The sequence below is a fragment of the Anguilla anguilla genome, chromosome 3, assembly GCF_013347855.1.
Source record: "Anguilla anguilla isolate fAngAng1 chromosome 3, fAngAng1.pri, whole genome shotgun sequence".
Taxonomy (NCBI): Eukaryota; Metazoa; Chordata; class Actinopteri; order Anguilliformes; family Anguillidae; genus Anguilla; species Anguilla anguilla.
Window position 1 is genome coordinate 28,874,998 of NC_049203.1, and position 19,462 is coordinate 28,894,459.

Consider the following 19,462-nt stretch of genomic DNA (forward strand, 5'->3'; position numbering starts at 1 on the left):
TCCAGATGCGAACCATGCACCATAAATTAGTCCATAGTCTTCCTGGTCTTTTTGTGGACTTGAAGAATGGCAGAGTAAAATTACGGCAGTCTGAAAAAGCAAAAGGGACGATTACTAGAATTAACCTGTTATTTTACCCTGACAAAAAGTGCGGAAGGTGATTTCCAGTTTGCTTTTATTGTATCACCAATGTGAATTACGCAGAACTACCGCATACCTCACATAACTGTATCAAACGTTTTGAGTCAATTACAACGGGCTAACAAAGAAAATCCGGAAGAAAATATTCAGCAACCGAATTAATCCGTTTGAATGTTTTGGTACGTAATATGCTGTCCCAGCACGAATGCTTAGCATTTTTTAAAACGAATACTAAAGCAAGAAAAGAACAGAGGAGCACACGTTATAATTCCAAGGCGTTGGCAGGCTATAACCAAAACTAGGCTACTACGCCACATATAACATACAAGTTTGATGTGAAGTTATTATGAAAATAAATTGGTTTGCGGCTGCAGATTTTTAAACATGGCATAGAAATAAGAAATAATAATAATAGAAATAAAACACTGCAAGTAGTCGACCAATCAGAAATTTTCAGCGCCCCTCCCCAAAGGTTCCGGTACTTTTGGAAAGTACTACCCCCCGAGCAGGAACTTTTTTGGGGGTAAAATAAAGCCCCCGGAACTAAATTTAGACCCTAGTTCCTGCGGTCGAAACGCACTGAGTTCCTCAAAAGGTTCCTAGTTCCGGGGTAAAGTTCCTGCGGTGGAAACGCGGCTTAAAGCTCTGCCTGTAGATCAACATTTTAAATGACCCATGGTTTCAAGCTGTCCAAGAGGTGTAAGACCATATAAGGTCTTTAAAATATTTCTAGTCAGAAAAATATGCAAGAAGCAACCCCCTAATAAAGTATGAAAAACATAACAGTTTAAGCTTAACAGAGGTGTTTTTATAGTCATCTCCTTTCTTGCTGTTCCAGCAGATGATGAGAGAACTCCACTTGTGTCATTACCTGTACCGAGACAATATTAGACAATGTTAACTAGAATGGCACCTGGGGTGTTTCATGCAGCAAGATTCAGGAGTTAGTTAACTTTTAGAAATATTTTCACTTGGATGAAATATAATTGGACAGAAGCCAATGTTGTAACAAAATTATTTATGAAACTGAGCTGGCAAAAGAAAAACACCTAATAGACTGTGTAACTACATCACCTCTCAGCAACTAAATCATCTGATCACTTTTTTCAAATCTACTCATTTTCTACAGGCAATTTAGTCACCAAGTTTCATCCATATCTGCATTGCTATTCTAGCACACAATATCCCTTGTGTTCAGTATTCAGAGTAACAAGGACTCTTGGCACTGCTGTATAAAAAAAAAACATAGGCCTATTTTAAATTAATCCTTGCTTGTCCCACAAGGTTTTGCTCTTTCCATAGACCGTATATAAATAAATAAACAAATAGCCCAGTATTATGTTAATAATATCCGCCCCCATACTTTTTTGAAATCCAATATTTAGTCAACCCTATTGACTGGTCCATGTAGTAAATTTAATATAGGAAGCTGTGCCACAATTGCCTTGTCCTCAGGTTGCATGGCCATAGGGAATAGTTCAAACTTAAATTAAGACAATCATTTTTTGAAGAATAATATAATAATATTCACTTGTGGAACCACTGTATCTCTGCACAGACTCCTTTGGAGTTTTAAGTGTATTTTCCAGCACAAATCTTCAAATGCCCTGTGTCAGATTATGGCCTTAGAGAGGGAATGTGGCCTGCCTTCCCGTTCACAAGCATCAAAGCCAATGTGAATCAGGGTTCCCACTCATCCTGGAAAACCTGGAAATTTATCGACTAGTTTTCCAGTCATGTCAAACACCTGGAAAATGAGAAAATGTACAAAATGTCCTGGAAATATTTGTGAGGTCCTGGAAAATTGTAGGCTAGGCTATAAATTAAGCTATTAAACAGTATATTTAGAGCAGAGATTATGCATATTTTAATGTATTTTTTTCTGTATTTTTCTCTGCTGCTGAGATTACACGGCAGCACAAAGTTTTGAATGGTTATGGTACTTGCACATTGCCCCCCCCCCCCGGTCCACCACTGGCTTTGGGCTACCACAGTCGATGTTTCATGTCTGTAAGTCATGGAAATTGTCCTTGAAAAGTCCTGGAAAATGATTCCCTAGAATGAGTGGGAACCCTGTGAATGGGGAAATTCAAAATCCCCTGATACGTTAATCTAGGCAGGTCTTATCTATGGGTCTCACCTCTGGCAGAGTTGTCTCAGAAGAGACAAACCAGAAGACACGGGACACCACATCGGGGGTCAGAGACCCTGCATGGCTACATACCTAACATTTCCCTTTCCCATTTCCTCTTTAAGTTTGAATGCAATGCCTTTAGGTAGGCCAGTCTTGTCATAAATTATTCTGAGCCCCCTTCCCTTCTCTCCTACACCTTAACTCGGCATACCCAATCAGGGCAAACATCCTCAAGCCATGCTGGTTAAGGTATTTAAGACTGCTACAGGAAAAAGGTTGTTTTGTGTTGCGGTTGCTTTTGGAGCCTTGGAGAAGAAGTTTTTCTCTTCTTATTTTGGTGGTGGTTCCATGGTTGGGTGTTTTTAGCTGGTTTCCTTTCATCCTGTGGCGCTTAAACTGGAAGTGGGCAACACTTTGACAAGGTCTGGCTTATCCGTCTCTGTCTCCCTTTTATGGTATTTCATAATCAATTGTTTAATGTTTTGTTGTATGTCTTGTTTTGTAATTTATAAGTAGTGAGCCTGCATTCAATAAAGAATGTGATTTCAACGCATTAATCTAATTGACTGCTTTGTAGTAAATTAAATTATTCAATCTTAAAACCTGATATAGAGCTTGTTTCGACTTGTTAGTTGATTCCGCCAGTTTTCTGTAGACTAACCTATTAATGAATTTGGCAATATAATTGATAATTCTAATTTTAAACATAGTTATTAAATTAAATCAAATATATTTTACACGTAGGTTAAGTGAGGGGTTCTAACACGCAACTGTCCAGTATTCAGAGTGCTGAAAATTTTAACAAGGGCAGTGACTGTTGGAACCACTGGATTCAGAAAATAAACATATTTTAAATTAAATCCTTACTTGCTGACACTTGCTACCTGCCATTGTGAAGCTGGTAGGTCATCAGAAACTTCAACCAAAACTCAAATGATATTAAAAACTACAGTGAACAATCACTTTCCTACTTCATTTATTTTAGCTGGTGTTCCACTGTGTTGTATTTTGGGCCTCAGGATATTTCCCATTTTAAGATTAACTTGAATGTTTTCTCTAATCTGAACCACAAACTCCATGACTGAGGAAATTAAAAACATTTCTTATATTTTCATTACAATGGAATAATTATAGCCTTTTAAAAACCCTTTTAACCCTGTAAAACATTTTGTATTTGCAGGTACACAATTCCTTTGTGCACTGTGCTCTTTTTGTATATGCAGTATATTTGCATGGACAGAATGGCCCTTTGCTTGTTCTGAAAAAAAAAAGACAAAGCAATTTTTTAATGGAGGACAAAATCTCCAGTGTGAATGATAAAGTAATAAAAATGAAGTTACCATTGAGGTAAATGGTTTTATTTTTTCACAGGAAATTTACTTGAAACTATATGTCTAAATGTACAATATTACAAAGTGTGCATGTACATTTTGCCTCACCTTAAGTCTAAGTCTATGGTATTATTATTAGAAATTATGCTAAACAGAAGATGCAAAGATTGCATTATTAAGCTGAAAGCAGATGATAAGACTAAAACTGCAGTATCGTTGATGATATAACAGACACCAACCAAGAAAACCATAGGCACTAATTACAATTATTGTGGTCATACTACTCAGATTAACCATATTCATATATGGTGTATATGCTACATGAAGACGGTTATTTATGTACTATTATGTTAATTTAGCAGACATTACATTAAGGGTACATTACAATCACACAATCACAATGTATACTTGTAAAAAAAAAAGATCATTCCAACTCAAGTCTACAGTGCATCAGGAAACATTAGTCCAGAACAACTGCCAGAGAAAGCATGCTTACAATATTTTCAATCTTGTATTCTCATTTAAATGTGAGGAAGTTTTTCAAAAGAAAAAAGAAATGGCAGGGATTTTTAGCTAGCTGCTGTGGAGATTTGTCAGGGCCCAATGGGTGACAGACTCCCCTTGGTGTGTACGCATTATCAGTCCGTTTCTATCCAGTGGATCTCATGACACCATTAGCACATAAAAGTAGGGTGCAGTGCTTGCAAGCAACCTGGAGTTGTGGGTGGGTGGGGGATGACAGGATAATGTTTAAGAAGATATAATGAGGTGGCAGACCCATCCATAAGGCACATTAAGGCACAGCCAGCAGGTGCAGATGAAACCTTTACAGAGCTGCTTGGTGGAAGTTGATGACTTAATGGTCACTGGTGGAAGGAGCAATGCTCCTGAGGGGCCTTATGTTACACAATGTTACACTTCAGACAATTAAATTCACTATCCCTACTGGTCAGTTTTTACTGTTTGTTTGTTTGACATACACATGGTTCCTTTGCTTGAGCTTGAATATTTTATTTGTCTGTAACTGTGTGTGTAATAGTAGCAGGGTAAACTGATGAAAAGAAATGAAAAGAAAAATGCATTAAAACACAGAAAAATTAACCTTATATTTTATGTTAAATGTGCCTGTGGATTGATTTATAATCCTGTAATGTTTCATTAAAAAGAAAAAAGAAACATTTCTGTGCAAAAAGTATTGCTGTGGAAAACCTTCCAACCAATCTTTAACATTTTAACATTCAACAATTTTTAAATAGAGGTATTTTGTCAGCTACTCATGATGCATCTTTCACTATTCATGATGTGCACACGTTATTTTAGAAATACTGCCAGGGCAAGAACGGAGCAGGTTCATCGCTGGCAGAATGTAGGCTGTTTGCATGTCACAGCAGCATGCAGAGCCTGGAGCTCATGGCCTCAGGGTTGAGGTCAGCCTCTAAGGATGGTGTCGAGACCAGGGCCTTCTCCCCTGTTAAAGCTCCCTCCTCTCTGCTGCTGTCTGTCTCCTTGGCATCTGTGTGAGGCACAGAGAGAACACTTGTCCATTTGCTTCTGTGAATTCACTATATTTTTAAAAAACTGTTTTTCACTGACCATAAAGTCACAGCTTTGGCAATGATTTCAATTCACAGTAAATTTCACATGGGGTCTGTTAATATTTTCTGCAGAGTTACATGTGTTTTCACACATTTTAATTGTCCAAGAAGTCCAGCAGAGATAGAAAATTTCATTTATTTTGATGATATGGGTGTTTAAGATAGGAATAGAATGCTTGGGGTTGCACAGTCAATCAAATATAGATGGGATGATCAGGTGACCAGATGTAGAGACCCAGTTTATAAAATTGTCCAGAACAGTGGGATTAATTGTAGTTTTTATAAACAACAGGCCACAGTAACCATAATAATTCAAGTAGAGATGTCACAATATACAGTGGTTACTGGTTTCATTTGGTGCTTCTGCCGCGAGAGATTTTCCCAGCAGTGGCAAATTAACATATGTTCTCTTTGTATTTCCACAGGAACTACTTTTGTTTGCAAAACCACCACCAGGTAGCAAATGTGAGCTCTCAAACCCATATCTGCCAGTTAACACTTCAACTGTCGGACTCACAAGCAAAGTAGAACAGTGTTACCGCTGCTCTTATTTTAACAAGAAAGGAGAGAAAAATACATTTTAAAGATAAGCTGAAAATAGGGACATGCTTGTTACCCATAACATTTTTGTGTGTATTTGAATGACATGTACGTCTATAAACGGTTAAGGCTGCTTCATACTTTCTGCGTTCTGCGCCCGCGGACAGCTGCGGACTTGTACCGGTCGCGAGGACGCACACCCGGTTCCATTCATACTACAATTGAAGGTCCGCGTCGGTCTGGTGTTCCACGCATGCGCATTTCCCGATCTACACTCCATTGCAGTACCATTACCACAGAGTGAATGTGTAAGTGAATGCAATAAGAAAATTTTCAGTTACGCTGACCTATAAAACGCTATTCCAAAAGCAAAATTAGACATACTATTCATCGTTAGAAAGCTTATACTCTCACCTACTGAATAAATGAATTGCCAATCAAGCCAGACTGTACTAAAAAGGGCGACAACGCCGTAAACAACAGGTGTGGTATTACGCACAGCTATTTTGGAAGGTATCCAGGCATCACAAATGCGCATGTATTTCACAAACGGATTGTCCAAGACAATATATGACCAGTCAGTCTCAAAAGGGACATCTCTACGCGTAAAACCAATGGGAAGCTTGTATATTTATTCAATATTTAATCCCAGATATTGACTGTAGAATGACATGGTATCATTTAAAAAAACCTTGTCTCGTTTATTTTGTTATTCAGTCAGCAGCGTTTTCACTGCTGTATTGGCATATCTTAGGGCTATTGTCGGGTTTGTCTTGTTGCTATGACGGAATATGATTTTTGAGTGGTGAAAGAATATTTTTATGAATGCCCAGATAGACAATATAAATGTGGGTAACGGCAGATCTCCTCGCACAACTCTCTTCAAAACAAGCATCCATTAAATTTTGTTATCTGGAGCATGCGCAGTCGGCATGCTTGCTATGCGTACAGTCCGTGCGTTCACAAATTTTGGGCTGCGCACGGACGTCCGCATAGGGGTCCGCGCGGACCCTCCAGACATGGGCGGATGACGACATTTGCGTCACGAGGACCAAAGCGGACCCTCGCGGATACGCAGACGCGGAAAGTATGAAGCAGCCTTTATTCAATAAACTTTGTGGTCAGACTGAAACTTAACAATAGTCAGATAGTTTTGAGCACAGTCTAACGTTATCCCTGTTAGTTTCACTTGGGATATAGGGGAGAGTCGGTATAAATGTAATGCATCATAAATGTAACACGGTGTAAATGTAACTTTTTGTTCACTGCTGCTGTCGTCATTTGAGGATTGCATTGACATGCAATTCAGTCCTATACCAAATGATTAATGAAGAAGAAACAGCATTTATCACATGCATTTATTATAAGCACACATCAGATTGGTCTGTATAGTAGGTTTTGGTTTTGTGTTTGTTTTTAATGCGAAATTAATTGTTTTAAATTAGAATTTCTTCAAGGCAAATTGCCCATAGTAGTTTCTGTCCGGACAGCGTCTAGTTCCTTGTTTACCGAATAGGGGAATGGACATTTATTGAAATGACTGAATTATTAAAATAAACAATTATTATTTAACATTTTGATGTGTGAAAAAATTCCTTTTTTGAGGCATCTTTGAGAGAGACTGGCAAAGATGTGCGCAGACCATAGAGGGTACATAAGAACTGGAGAGGGTAGGAGAGGGCAGGCGGTGAAGCCTAGGAAGTATCGGGGAAACCGCCTCTACTGCGCATGCTTCAGGGCAAAAGCGCTTGCTGCCTATTGAAGTTAATGTAGAAATCCAAGGTGATTTAACAACCAAGGAAAGAGACCCAAAACTGGCAGGTCAGTTACAGGACAGTGCAGTGCAGAGGTGGACGCATTTTCACGCCCCTGCTTAAAATGTTGGGCATGTGACGCTTTACAATTGTGCGCCTGTAGTTCCCTAACCTAAATGTGGGTTTAGCATCTAAAAATGCAGCTAAAAGTGAAACAGCACAATTCTTTCAGCAATCAATCATCCTGTCCATTTTGAGTATGAGCACGGTAACTATGGTGATTAAACAAACAAAAATGACTTCACACTTCTCTCACAAAAGAGTTGACTGGGCTATTGTCACCAGGCGTGTTTTGGTCTGTGGCTGTCTTTATGTGTTTTCATGTATGCAATGATTTTAAAATGGTAATAAATCATAAATAATAATAATAATCTAAATAAATTGCCTATGTACTGTAAAACAAACAATATAATTTAGAAATAAAACTGCTGGAATTGATCCAGCTGAGTACTTTATTTCAAGAAAATAGTTTTACAACATAGCCTAGGGCCTATTGTTTCATTATTTTTTAAATGTTCTGTTTGCTCAAAGATGTGCAAGAAAGCAAGTTAAATGATCTTAAATAAATTTCATTTGGAGATCTTTGTTCACCCTTTTAGTTTTACAAATGGGTGCTTTTTTTTAAAAGAATTACGATGAAGAGGAGATGGGTCTTTTCGATTCCCAGTTCCCAACCAACTACAAGTGTGCGATGATACATATCCCTTGGGAGGTCAAACCTGTTTTGGCGACTTTCATAAAACAGAGTTTGACAGTTTATTTTTAATCCATAATGGCCTAATTGCTACAGTATAATCAAATAACAATATATAAATCGTTGACTTTCCATAAAATAACAGTTGTTTCCTAATACGATGTTAAATATTAGCTGCTTCCCTCGGCATGCAAACTATCATTGGGGGGAAAGGATCCGTGAACTTTTTGGCCAATCGTTTTCTATTTCAGGAACCAAAATTAAAAAGCAAGAAATTAATGGGTGTTCGAAGTTCATTTTAAAGACAGAAATCGAAAAACAAGAATCAATTGGTTACTTGTGTTGCTGACTGATATTAATCATACAATTACATAAACTGAAGTTTATGGGGTTATGTTCAGATTTCCATTTTTTCCAGGGAGAAAGAAGGGTCCAGAGGCTACAGCACCCCAGGGGTCAAATGTAAAAAAATATTAATGTAGAAATCTAAGGACGCTTCATTCACCAAAAAAAAAAAAATCAGGGGTTATTTTGAATAAGATAGCGAGGCCCGTTTTTTAAAATTTTCTTTTTTATTGACATTATGTTTCTGAATTTGCTGTAGTTCCTTAGAACAGCTTAACATTTTAGGACACCTGAATATATGAAAGCATTAATGTATAATAACTGAATGACATGTAAAACATTTCAGTGATTTTTTATTATAACATGTGCAAAATGTGTAAGAATACTTTCAATGAGGTTAGATTTTTCATAATGACCCAATTGACTTCAGTGCAGTGTTAGGTGCATTCACAAATGCTCGTAAACAAAGCCAAATGACCTGTTCGAGTGAGCCCAGATGCCAATTTTGTTTTAATGTTTGTGCGTGGAACACCCGTGAATACACTGCCAGCAGTCACCTCCCTCTGCAACTAGAGTGATTACCCAGGAAGAGGGAAGCAGATAATAAATCGTATTGAAGAAAACTGCTGTTATTTTCTGACAAGTTAGGTATTTATATGTTGTTATTTGAGTAGCATTTATGACATGAAAATGTGTTTTCTGAAAAATTGCCAAAACGAGTTTGAATGACTTCTTTGCTGATATCAGCCCAATATTAGCTGGTATTAGGGTTTTATTTTTCCCAAATACTAATGTCATCTTAAAATCACAGAGCTAAGCTTTCATCTTAAGATAGCGAATCACCCCAAAATGCAACGCGGCGTGACGTCAAGTACAATGCAGAATGGTGGAAGCTGTCCTTATGAGGAAAAATTACACTCTGCTGCCCCTTACTATCAGAACCCTGCAAGCATTTCCCTCTGGCCAGCAGAACCTCTGCCGCAGAGGCAAATAAATCAAACAAAACCAGTAACCACTGTACCGGTATTAATGACAATCACGATATTCAAAAAAAATGTAAATAGTAATGTTGTGTAAATAATTTCAATATTTTTTGCTCACACGGGAATCAAAAATCTACAAATATCTAAATATTGAAGCAAGCAACCTAAAAACCATCTAGGATGCACACAAAACTCCTGGTAGGTATGAAAATGAGCCCAGAAGTGTCATAAAGTGCAATTCCCCTTTAAATTATAAAAAGGAGCTCCTGATTCTGTAATTTGTTATCTTTATCTTCAACACCATAATATTTGTTAAGAAATGCCTACAGTTACTTTTGGTGGCAGCAGTGGGATTGGAAGCACTCTCTAATTTTGACTACAGAACCCGAGGAAAGATGAGTAAATTTAAAATATCACCCTCAATAGATTTTTGGAAAATTTCACTTATTCTGTTATTAAGATGAGAGTAACCCAATAACCCTTTTAAATTGTATTTATCTGATGGTTTGTTGTTATTGAAGCATGATTAAAAAGCATTATGGGCATGTGTGTTGTGATAAAAAAGTTCTATAGGCGGGGGCATAAGACCAGAATGGGGTTCTGGCTATATGGTAAATAAGTCCACAGGTAGGAAGTCCTGTGGTGGGCTGGGGGCATAAGACCACCTTGTGAGATGTGGCTGCTATAATAATATGGTAGAAAAGTCCATAGGTAGAAATTCCTGTGGCAAGCCGAGTGCATAAGACCACTTTGGGAGGTGTGGCAACTAAAATAATATGGTAGATAAGTCCATAGGTAGAAATTCCTGTGGCAAGCCAAGTGCGTCCTGTGGAACTTAGAATTCTACAGCATACAAAATGTCACTAAAAAAAGGAAAGGAGAGAAAAAAAAACGGCACTCACTACCTTATTCAAAAAACCCCAGAAGAGATTTTTTTTTTATTGGAGAATAAAGTGCCCTCAGATTTACACATTATTATTTTTCTGTTTTTCTACATTTGACCCCTGGGGTGCTGTAGCCACTGGACCCTTCTCCCTTGAGGCAATGGAAATCTGCACATAACACCATAAACCTTAAAATCCAGAGCAAGTTCAGTGTATGAAATTGTATGTTTAATATCAGTCAGCAAGTTAGCTTGTGATGTTTTCTAGCACTGCAGTAGTTAAGGAGAGAGATGGGTGGATTAGCTAGCCAGCTAGCAACAGAAGTAGATAGTGATTAATTTGTAGAGAAGAAGATTGCAGCAGACAACGTAATAGAACGGTGAGATCGAATCAGATGATGCAGCATTACACCTACCACTGAAGCACTCTTCTCTATACCCCAGGCAGCCAGGATGGGGAGTTCCCTTATATGATCATATGGTAATATGAGGAGCCAAATTTCATCCACTGAAATTTACTCAAATTTAAGAATACTGGCATAATTACTTTCAAAAATCAGACCCAGGAGAGACATTACAAGGGATGGGGTTAACTAGTTAAACCATCATTTTTTGTATAAAAATGTATTGACTTTATATTTCCACAGAGAACATGGGCCTCTTTTTTGGCTTACAATGGGCTTCACCATTGACTTACAATGGGATGCGTGGGGCTTTCAAGTTCTTTTTGTATCAGGGCATTGTAGTTCACCCTTTAGAAAGTGGGGAAAAGGGCTTCAGAATTTGAGGAGGGCTGTTATCACTTAGCCAGTTCCCATACGACTGACAACGTTACCTAGACGGCCAAATCACAAAGCATGTTTCCGTGTTTAATTTCGGTGCTGTCTGTACTTACATTATACATTTGCCGTGTTGCTCGTTAGTAGGCTTGTTAATGTTAAACTCGGTCAAAATGCTGAAAGCAAAACTCTAAAGTGTGGGTGGATTTTACCCAGAAGGATGCAAACAATAGAACATGGCAAAAAGGGACTTTCTTTAATGTCTTGAAGAGTGTTGAAAAGATAGAGAATAGATTTCAGAAATATATGTTTCCACAAAGTTTCAAAAGCAATAGTTATTTATTGTTTTATCAAAATTATTAGTTAGCAAGTAGGCCAGTGTAACAAGTAATAAGAGGTTGAGTCCAAGGTGGCATTTGAACCCGTGCCTCTCATGGTCCCATAAGCAAATGCGTTACCAATGCACTAGTAGCAAACTAGCCATGGGGGCTGCAAATTTTTGTTTTTTTAAACATGTGTACTTCTATATATGTACATTTTGCATTGGGGGTTTTATTGTGTGGAAGTTTTTTTGTGAATTCTGTCTGTTGACATGAGGTCAGAAAGTACAGAAGTTAATTTAAGTTTTTAATCGCTGAGTGTCTGGTCATTGCGGTTATTTCTGTAGGAAACCCTGAAAAGTGTTTATAACAATATTTATATCCACTGAATTCCTTGGCACCCACGCATGAGGATTGTTGAGATGGACCTGATTCATTTATATATTTCCCCTACAGGAGTATGATGATTACTGCATCGTCAACCATCTTTGCCCCATTTGCCTCTTACCTGATTTGCTCTCTGGGTCCTCCTGATGGTTATCCCTGTAGGTACAAGGCTGTCCATATCTCCCCATGATTTGTTCTTCAGAGATACACAAGTTTTGGAGCAGAAAGTATGTGGTCATCAGGCCTTTCCCCTTCACCTGGATCTCCCCCCTCGCACTGATGTCAAAACCTTTATCCTCCAGGGCACTATGACAGAAACAACACCCGTATTGATACAGTGTGGAGAAAATATTGTCAGACATGTAATTCACTATTTGGCCATTCTCAGCCATTGGAAGCTTTGAAGCGCTTGGCCAGCATAGCCTGGAGATGAGACAGAGGAGGAACTGGAGGGGGGTTAGCCATCTGAGGTGAGGATGTGTGTGTCTGTGTGTGTGTGTGTGTGTGTGTGTAAGAGGAGGTGTCCATGCCCCTCACCCCTCCTCTTGGAAGATGTTTGTAACAGTTATTGTATTGTTTGTAATTGTTTGGAGTTGGTCTTGTAACCTAAACGTCACAGGTTCGATTCCCCAGTAGGACACTGCCATTGTACCCGTTAGCAAGGTACTTAACCTGAATTTCTTCAGTATATATCCAGCAGTATAATTGGATACAATGTAAAATGCTATTTAAAAAAAGTTGAGTAATTTGCTCTGGATAACAGCGTTTGTAATGTTTGTAATGTAATTTAATGTAACAGTTAGTTGGAAGTGGGCATCTGAGTCCTGCGTCTAGGTCTGGCATCCTACATTTCATCTCTGTTCTTTTAGAATATTCTGCTGCCTTTGGGTTTTTGAATTTTGGATTACTTTGGGACAAACACGCTGTGGTCTAGTATCTTCTTTCATTAATTTCTTGTGTGAGTGCACATGTCTGTAACCTGTCAGCAAGGTGAGGATTAATTGAAATATGTTTCATTTTCCGAACCCAGCATTTTTAAGCATTAACACCCTCGATGGACGTCTGGCACTCTGAATACCGAACACAAGGTAATTGAACATCGTCTTTCGATTAGATGTGAATATTTGTTCTAATTTAATACATTTTTTTATTTTAATCTGGTTTAGATTAGTACATTTTGATAAAGGTTGATCCAACAGTTTTCTCTGCCTATCAATGAATTTGGCAACTTAATAATTTATATCATTGATAATAATTACCAAATTAAATAAAAATTTGCATGTTGGATAAGTTGAGGTGTTTTAACTGTTGATACACTTGTGTTCAATATTCAGAGTGCCAAACATGAAACACGGGTGTTATCGATTAAAGCTCCAGGGTTTGTAAAATTAAACATATTTCAATTAATCTTCACCTTGCTGACAATACAGATAAAAGAAGGTGCACTGGGGGTAGATCCTTCATTAGCCTTCTGAAGCTGTCTCAATTAAAATACACTTAGTGGCCACTTTCTTAAGTACTCCTATCTATTACTGGGTATGACCCCCTTTCACCTCCAGGAGAGCCTGAATTTGTCTTGGTATGGATTCAACTAGGTGCTGTAAACATTCCTTTGGGATTTTGGCTCATTCTGACTGAAAAGTTTAAAAGCTTTATAGATGTGAACATCACAGAGACTTGGAAAATGGCTTAAAATGAAGCACTTTCACCATTTACAATACTTGCTTAGATTAGTTTACTTTTCAATTTATGTAGAAATAAAGTGCCAGAAATGCAATTAGGGGTTCAAGACACATTATGTCAGAAATAGCCCATGCATGTCATGAAGCACAAAAGTCCCATATTCATGTTGTGCTATATTGCATACGCTTACATTCAAGCGTTTTTCCCGGCATGACCCATGACCAAGCGGCCAAAACCAGACTTCGTTTTTGAAGCTCATTTCCTGGTGTTGTAGTTCCTGGTTGCTCACTAGCGCCACTACGGATGGCTCCAGTATAGGTGTTTTCATATCCGGTTTCCATGTAAGTCTACGGTACAAATGCGATCAAAATACAAAGTCAATAATTTTTTCTCACAAGAACAAATAGTCATAATAGGTGTATTTTATTGGTCTTATGACTGTCCATGGGTCGATTTCATGATTTATTGCGTCATTTGGGCACTGTGCCAATATTTGTTCTGGACCAATGAGGTACAGCTTGCGTCACTTCCGGATTACTGCGGAGGACTGAGCTATAGTAGGGGCTACAGTCTATGGTCACTGGGGTGGGCGGTGGCGTCTCTTGGCCTTGACATTGCGGCGCCGGCTACGGTCCGCCTGTGCTAAGTCTGAAAATGCAAGCATCCCATTTCGTGGTGATTTAATTATGGCGTGTGCTATTTACAGCTGCACTAGACGACCATAAAATAATCCTCCTCTTAAGTTTTTCGGTAGCCGAGTCATTTTTACTATTTCCTTTAGCCTACTTAACCAAATAATTAGTTGGCAGAAAGCGTAATCAGCTTGCTATATTTGGTAGTCCAGTAGTAGCCTATGCTAAAACAGTTCGCAACTTCGGCTACCAAGCCATTTGACTAGCTAGCTAACCTTAACCGGCAAACATTCAATCTGTCAGACGTGTTTGGCGGCTTGTCAGTCGTGTACATTCCGTAAATGTCTACCTGGGCCATGCTTCAAGCATGTGACAAAGCTACTATAATCCCGATTTTGGGATAAACACTTTTTCAGTTTCACGAAGCGAATTAAGAGTCTCAAGGTTCATTTGCTGAAATCACACACACAGAATTTAACGAAATTAACCATCTTGGCATTTAGAAAGGAATATGTTTTTAGCATTTAAGAGACCGACAAGCTAGGCATTTAAGACAGTGGTTCTCAGAATCGGTTCTGGGGGCTCCTTGCGTATATTGGCTTTTCTCCATTGGTTTGGATGATTTACAAGAAAAAAACGATAGCCTAATAATAATTAGAAATTCAACGTAGGCTACATTATTTTTGTCTTCATGCACCAGGTGGAAAACTTGCTGTACAAAGTGCGTTGTCATATTTACACGCCTGCAGATCAGTTATTAAAATACTTGGTAGATTTGTTAATAACCGCTGACAGTGTTAATTTTTATTCGGTAGAAAGTGATTTGCGAACGATCGGTCAGCTAGCGTCACCCAGCAAGTGAACACCACAAACGGCGATGGAGTAGCTAGTAGTAGCAGTTACTGGCTCATTAACTGACTGGCGAAAACCTACGACGATAACTTGCTCGGTTAACAGCAGATCTACCAGACAGTTATACGAAAATTAGCCTAGTCAAATCACCAGTAGCCTACACATCTCCGATTGATTGACCATCAGTGTAGTCAATGTTCTTCCCCTGTGGTTCATATTGCTAATGCGTGAGCTAACCACGGATAGCCTACCTAGCTCACTGGCAAGCTGATATGCTAGTTAAGCATATTCGTTTTGCTGAGAAACATGAATTGAAGATAACTGAACATAGCCTAATTGTATTTTTAATGTCATACATATAACGTGATTACATGACAGTACAGTCACGGATGGAAATTAAACTCCGTAAACATCTGATAATATATTTTAAAACATAACGGCAGACAGTCAGCTAGCCTCGTTCAGGTTGATGGGCTTTTCCGCACCGGACTGTCAATCAAATTGTAAAAATCACAGAGCGGCTTTTAAACTCTGTGGTTTTGGCTCCAACTCCAAAATGGCCGCGCCCGCCATTGAGCTTCAAAACGTATTTTCGGAGACCCACGGAGAGTCAATGGGTGACGTCACAGTAGCTTTGTCCATATTTTTTACAGTCTCTGCCCATGACCCATTGGACAGGAGGAACAGAAAGATGAGAATATAGTGGGAAAATGATTGCAAAAACTGGACAATGAAGACTGAAAAAAAAATGTTGCTTGGTCTGACGAATCTTGATTTCTGGTGGGACACACAGATGTTACGGTCTGAGATTCTGGCTGAATACTTAAAGGGGTAGTTCACCAAAAAATTTAAGAAATGTTTCCACAATGTTGTCATGGTTGTCACAATTTGTGAAATCTTACAACTTGAGTGGGTAGAAACTGTAACAATTAATTCTCTTCCATCTTCTTTATTTCCAGTGGAAGCTAATGGCAGAATCATGGCCCGTCTCTATTTTAATGCAATTGGACAGAAGAGAAATGAGAGTGACATAGGGTCCAAATGTAGATGGAATCTTAATGTCTAGAGGGGTGGAAATCTAGGTTGAGAAATGTTTTGAGAGTTAAAAGGTTAGCTGAATTTAGCCCTAATTCATCTCAGTTTTTACCTGGATATAGTCTGGCTATGTCCTAGCCAGCTAGAAAACTTTCACATTTCAACAAAATCTAGCCAGGTTTTCACCAAACACCTAGATGGAATATCCGGGTATAGGATTGTGTCAATCGACAATACATCGAGGGATCAGTGATCACTATGAGGGATCACAATTTCTACTGCTGGAGCTGATTTTTTTGATGATTTTTTAGAAAATAATTATGCATATGTAGCAGGAGGAAAAAAGTACCTGCACAAGTTTGCCAAATATTACATATTATTATCCTCAAGGGAGTAATGGTCTAATGTTTTCAACTAGACAAATGAGGTGCTGTTCTTTTGACGCCCTCTTATGGTGTTTTTTGGTAGCTAAGTTCATTGTGCACACTGCTCTTGTCCGTTTTCCCACAGTCGGTGACAATAGTGGTGGGTAGAATCTTTGCTCAGTCCTGTTGTAGGGCAGTTCACAGGAGTCTGCTTTTTATCAGAGTGTCAAAGGAAAAGATTATTAACTGTGCTGACGGAATCAGCAAGTGTAATTAAGAGATTGTGCTCAGTTTCAAAACATCCGATTGGATCAGCATTATGTGAACTTTAGGTCCTCCATAATACAACGTAATAATGTATTGTTGGAAAAGTGACGTCATCAGAGACTCATTGCGAACTGCTCATCGAAGTTCTTGGCTCTCGAATGAGCTATCTGTGATAAATTCAGCCACTGGTTGAAGGGGCACAGGTTTTTCCATTGGACAGACAACAATTCACTCATGTACATTCTGACAAACCCATGATTAGATGCATTTGAGCAACGGTGGGTGGTGAAGCTCGCAGCCTATGAGTTCGACATCAAGTATGTACGAGCCCTAGGAACACAGTTGCTGATGCCTTGAGCAGAGAACCATTTGCAGCATGTAGAATCAGCCACCACCTAACAAGGGAACCTTACAGAGTCAGAGAAGCGAGCCTGCAGCACAGTCCAAGATATGTTCCGATCATCCAGCGCAAGTGAAAATTTGCAGTAAAATGCAGTAAGCAGTAAAATGAAAGGCAGAGTGAGATCCATTGTTAAGGCTGGAGGTATGTCCAGTGAGTCTTACAAAGCTTGGTAGATTGGGAGACTTGGACAAGATCAAGAGCTGTCTCACAAGCAAATCACATGCAGTGCCAGTCAGACACTGGGCAATTATCTTCTTACTCTCAGGATGACTTGAGGATGTAGCAGATGAAAGACACTGTGCTAGCCAGAGCCATGTTGTAGATCGACACCGTAGACCATCCAGGCACGAAAAAGCAAGAGAGTCAAAGAAAGTGGCCAAGCTTCTTAAGCAATGGGATGAACTGACTATTGATAATGGGATTCTGTATCTAAAGACCCACTGACGAAGCGTAAGAGATACCAGTACACTGTGCCACCTTCTTTGAAGAAAGAGGTCATCAGAGGTTGATGATGTTGACCATCAGGGCTAGTTCAAAACACTGCATCTTATCCACCAGAGATTCTTCTGGGACAGATGTGAGGGAACACGTGAGGTCCTGTGCTTGTTGTGTCATTGGGAAGAGTCCAGAGCCTGAGGGGTGTGTGTGGCTGGTAACCATAAAGACCACTGCATTGACTTCTGCTGTGCTGAAGATTAAAATAATAAAATTGTGGATGTGCTTGTGATTACAGATCAATTTACTAAGCTTGCCCATGCTTTTCAGTGTCCTGATCAGACTGCTAAGTCCATCACGTATAGGTCGCATAGGACCGCTTCTCACCCAGTGGAAAACAGCACCACTTAGCATTTTAATTGGACGCTAGGCAATATGATTATAGCCCTACCTCCATGCTCCAAACAAAGCTGGCAACACATGCTCCACATCTGACATTTTTATACAACCGCAAAGCCCATGAAACAACAGGCTTTCTCCAATTCTATTTAATGCTTGTCGAGGTCGAGTTCCTCATCTTCCTGTGGATGTAATCTTCAAGAATGCCCTGCAAGAGAGAGGAATGGGACTTACTCCAAAAATATTGAATCCCTGCAGAAGGATTTGGCAGAAGATATTGCCTTTGCTGAAGTCCATACCACAAAAGAACAGAGTCAGCAGGCAGATGGATACAAGACAGTCAAAGGAACCAGGATTAGCTTTGACGACAGGGTGCTTGGGCAGGGTTAACCTGGGAGTACCCAAAGGATCTGAGTTGGGTCCCTTGCTTTATTCCTTGTACATGGGGGCATCATAATCAGACATGGTGTTAACTACCACTGCTATGCAGATGACATGCACCTTTATGTATCTTTTAAACTAGGTGAAGTTGATCCAATAGCCAAGTTAGAGGTCATAAATTTTCTTATGTTGAATTCTGATAAAACTGATAAGCTTGTAGTAGCTCCTCCATTTTCTAAATTAAGGAAGATGTTTTCCCCCCAGGATGCTGAAAAATCATGCATTTGTATCCTCTCGACTTGATTACTGTAACATTTTATTGTCTCGGCATTGAAACATCGACAACTTGTACAGAATGCAGCTACTAGAATCCTTACTAGAGCTAAGCCATGGGAACATATCAGTGCAGTGTTTACATCTCTTCACTGGCTGCCTGTCAAATATAGAATCAACTATGAAATCCTGCTGTTAACGTATAAAGCTCTAAACAGTTTAGCCCCTGACTATCTTAGTTACTTTTTCCTTACTCTCCTCAAATATTACTTTGTTCACAAGATGCTGGTTCTGTAAAAATTCCATGCATTTTTAAAATTACAGTAGGCGGTAAAGCCTTTGCTCAAAGAGCTCCTATCTTATGGAACAATCTCACTACTTATGTGAGGGCTTCAGAGACACTCAATCCTATAGTTAGCCACTCCTATAGTTCTATAGTCCTATGAAATGATCAAGTATAATCACAGAGTCTCTAAAATTAAACACGGATGTCTGACTCGGCAAGGAGCTTAGCGTTAAGTGTCAAGCTTGCATCAACGGAGTGGACATGCTAGTTAGCTCAGCCTCAAGTGTCAAGGTGGCCGTTATGGAGCTGACACACTAGGTAGCTCAGTTTAAGTGTCAAGATTGTCTTATGGAGCGGACACGCTAGTTAGCTTAGCCTCAAGTGTCAAGCTGGCCTTTCGGAGTTGAAACACTAGGTAGCATAGCATCAAGTGTCAAGCTGGCCTGGTTGCTCTTCTCTGAACCTTTTCCAGAGCCTGTATATCTTTCTTGTAGTACAGTCCCCA

At 39.2% G+C, this 19,462-nt stretch overlaps 1 protein-coding gene across 2 annotated transcripts in view; it reads right to left on the reverse strand.

Moving 5' to 3' along the window:
- Nucleotides 1–3,627: 3,627 nt before the first annotated feature.
- The window catches only part of gucy1b2 (guanylate cyclase 1, soluble, beta 2), a 112,756-nt gene continuing 96,921 nt past the window's right edge, over nt 3,628–19,462 (reverse strand). The window contains exons 14-15 of one of the 2 annotated variants that reach the window (XM_035408230.1): nt 12,068–12,252; nt 3,628–5,119 (exon numbers count right to left, since the gene is read on the reverse strand). In XM_035408230.1, coding sequence (XP_035264121.1) covers nt 4,989–5,119; nt 12,068–12,252 — 316 coding nt within the window. In that variant the 3' untranslated portion in view covers nt 3,628–4,988. Of the gene's footprint in view, nt 5,120–12,067; nt 12,253–19,462 lie in introns of those variants that run through there. The other variant, XM_035408231.1, reaches the window with a different exon arrangement.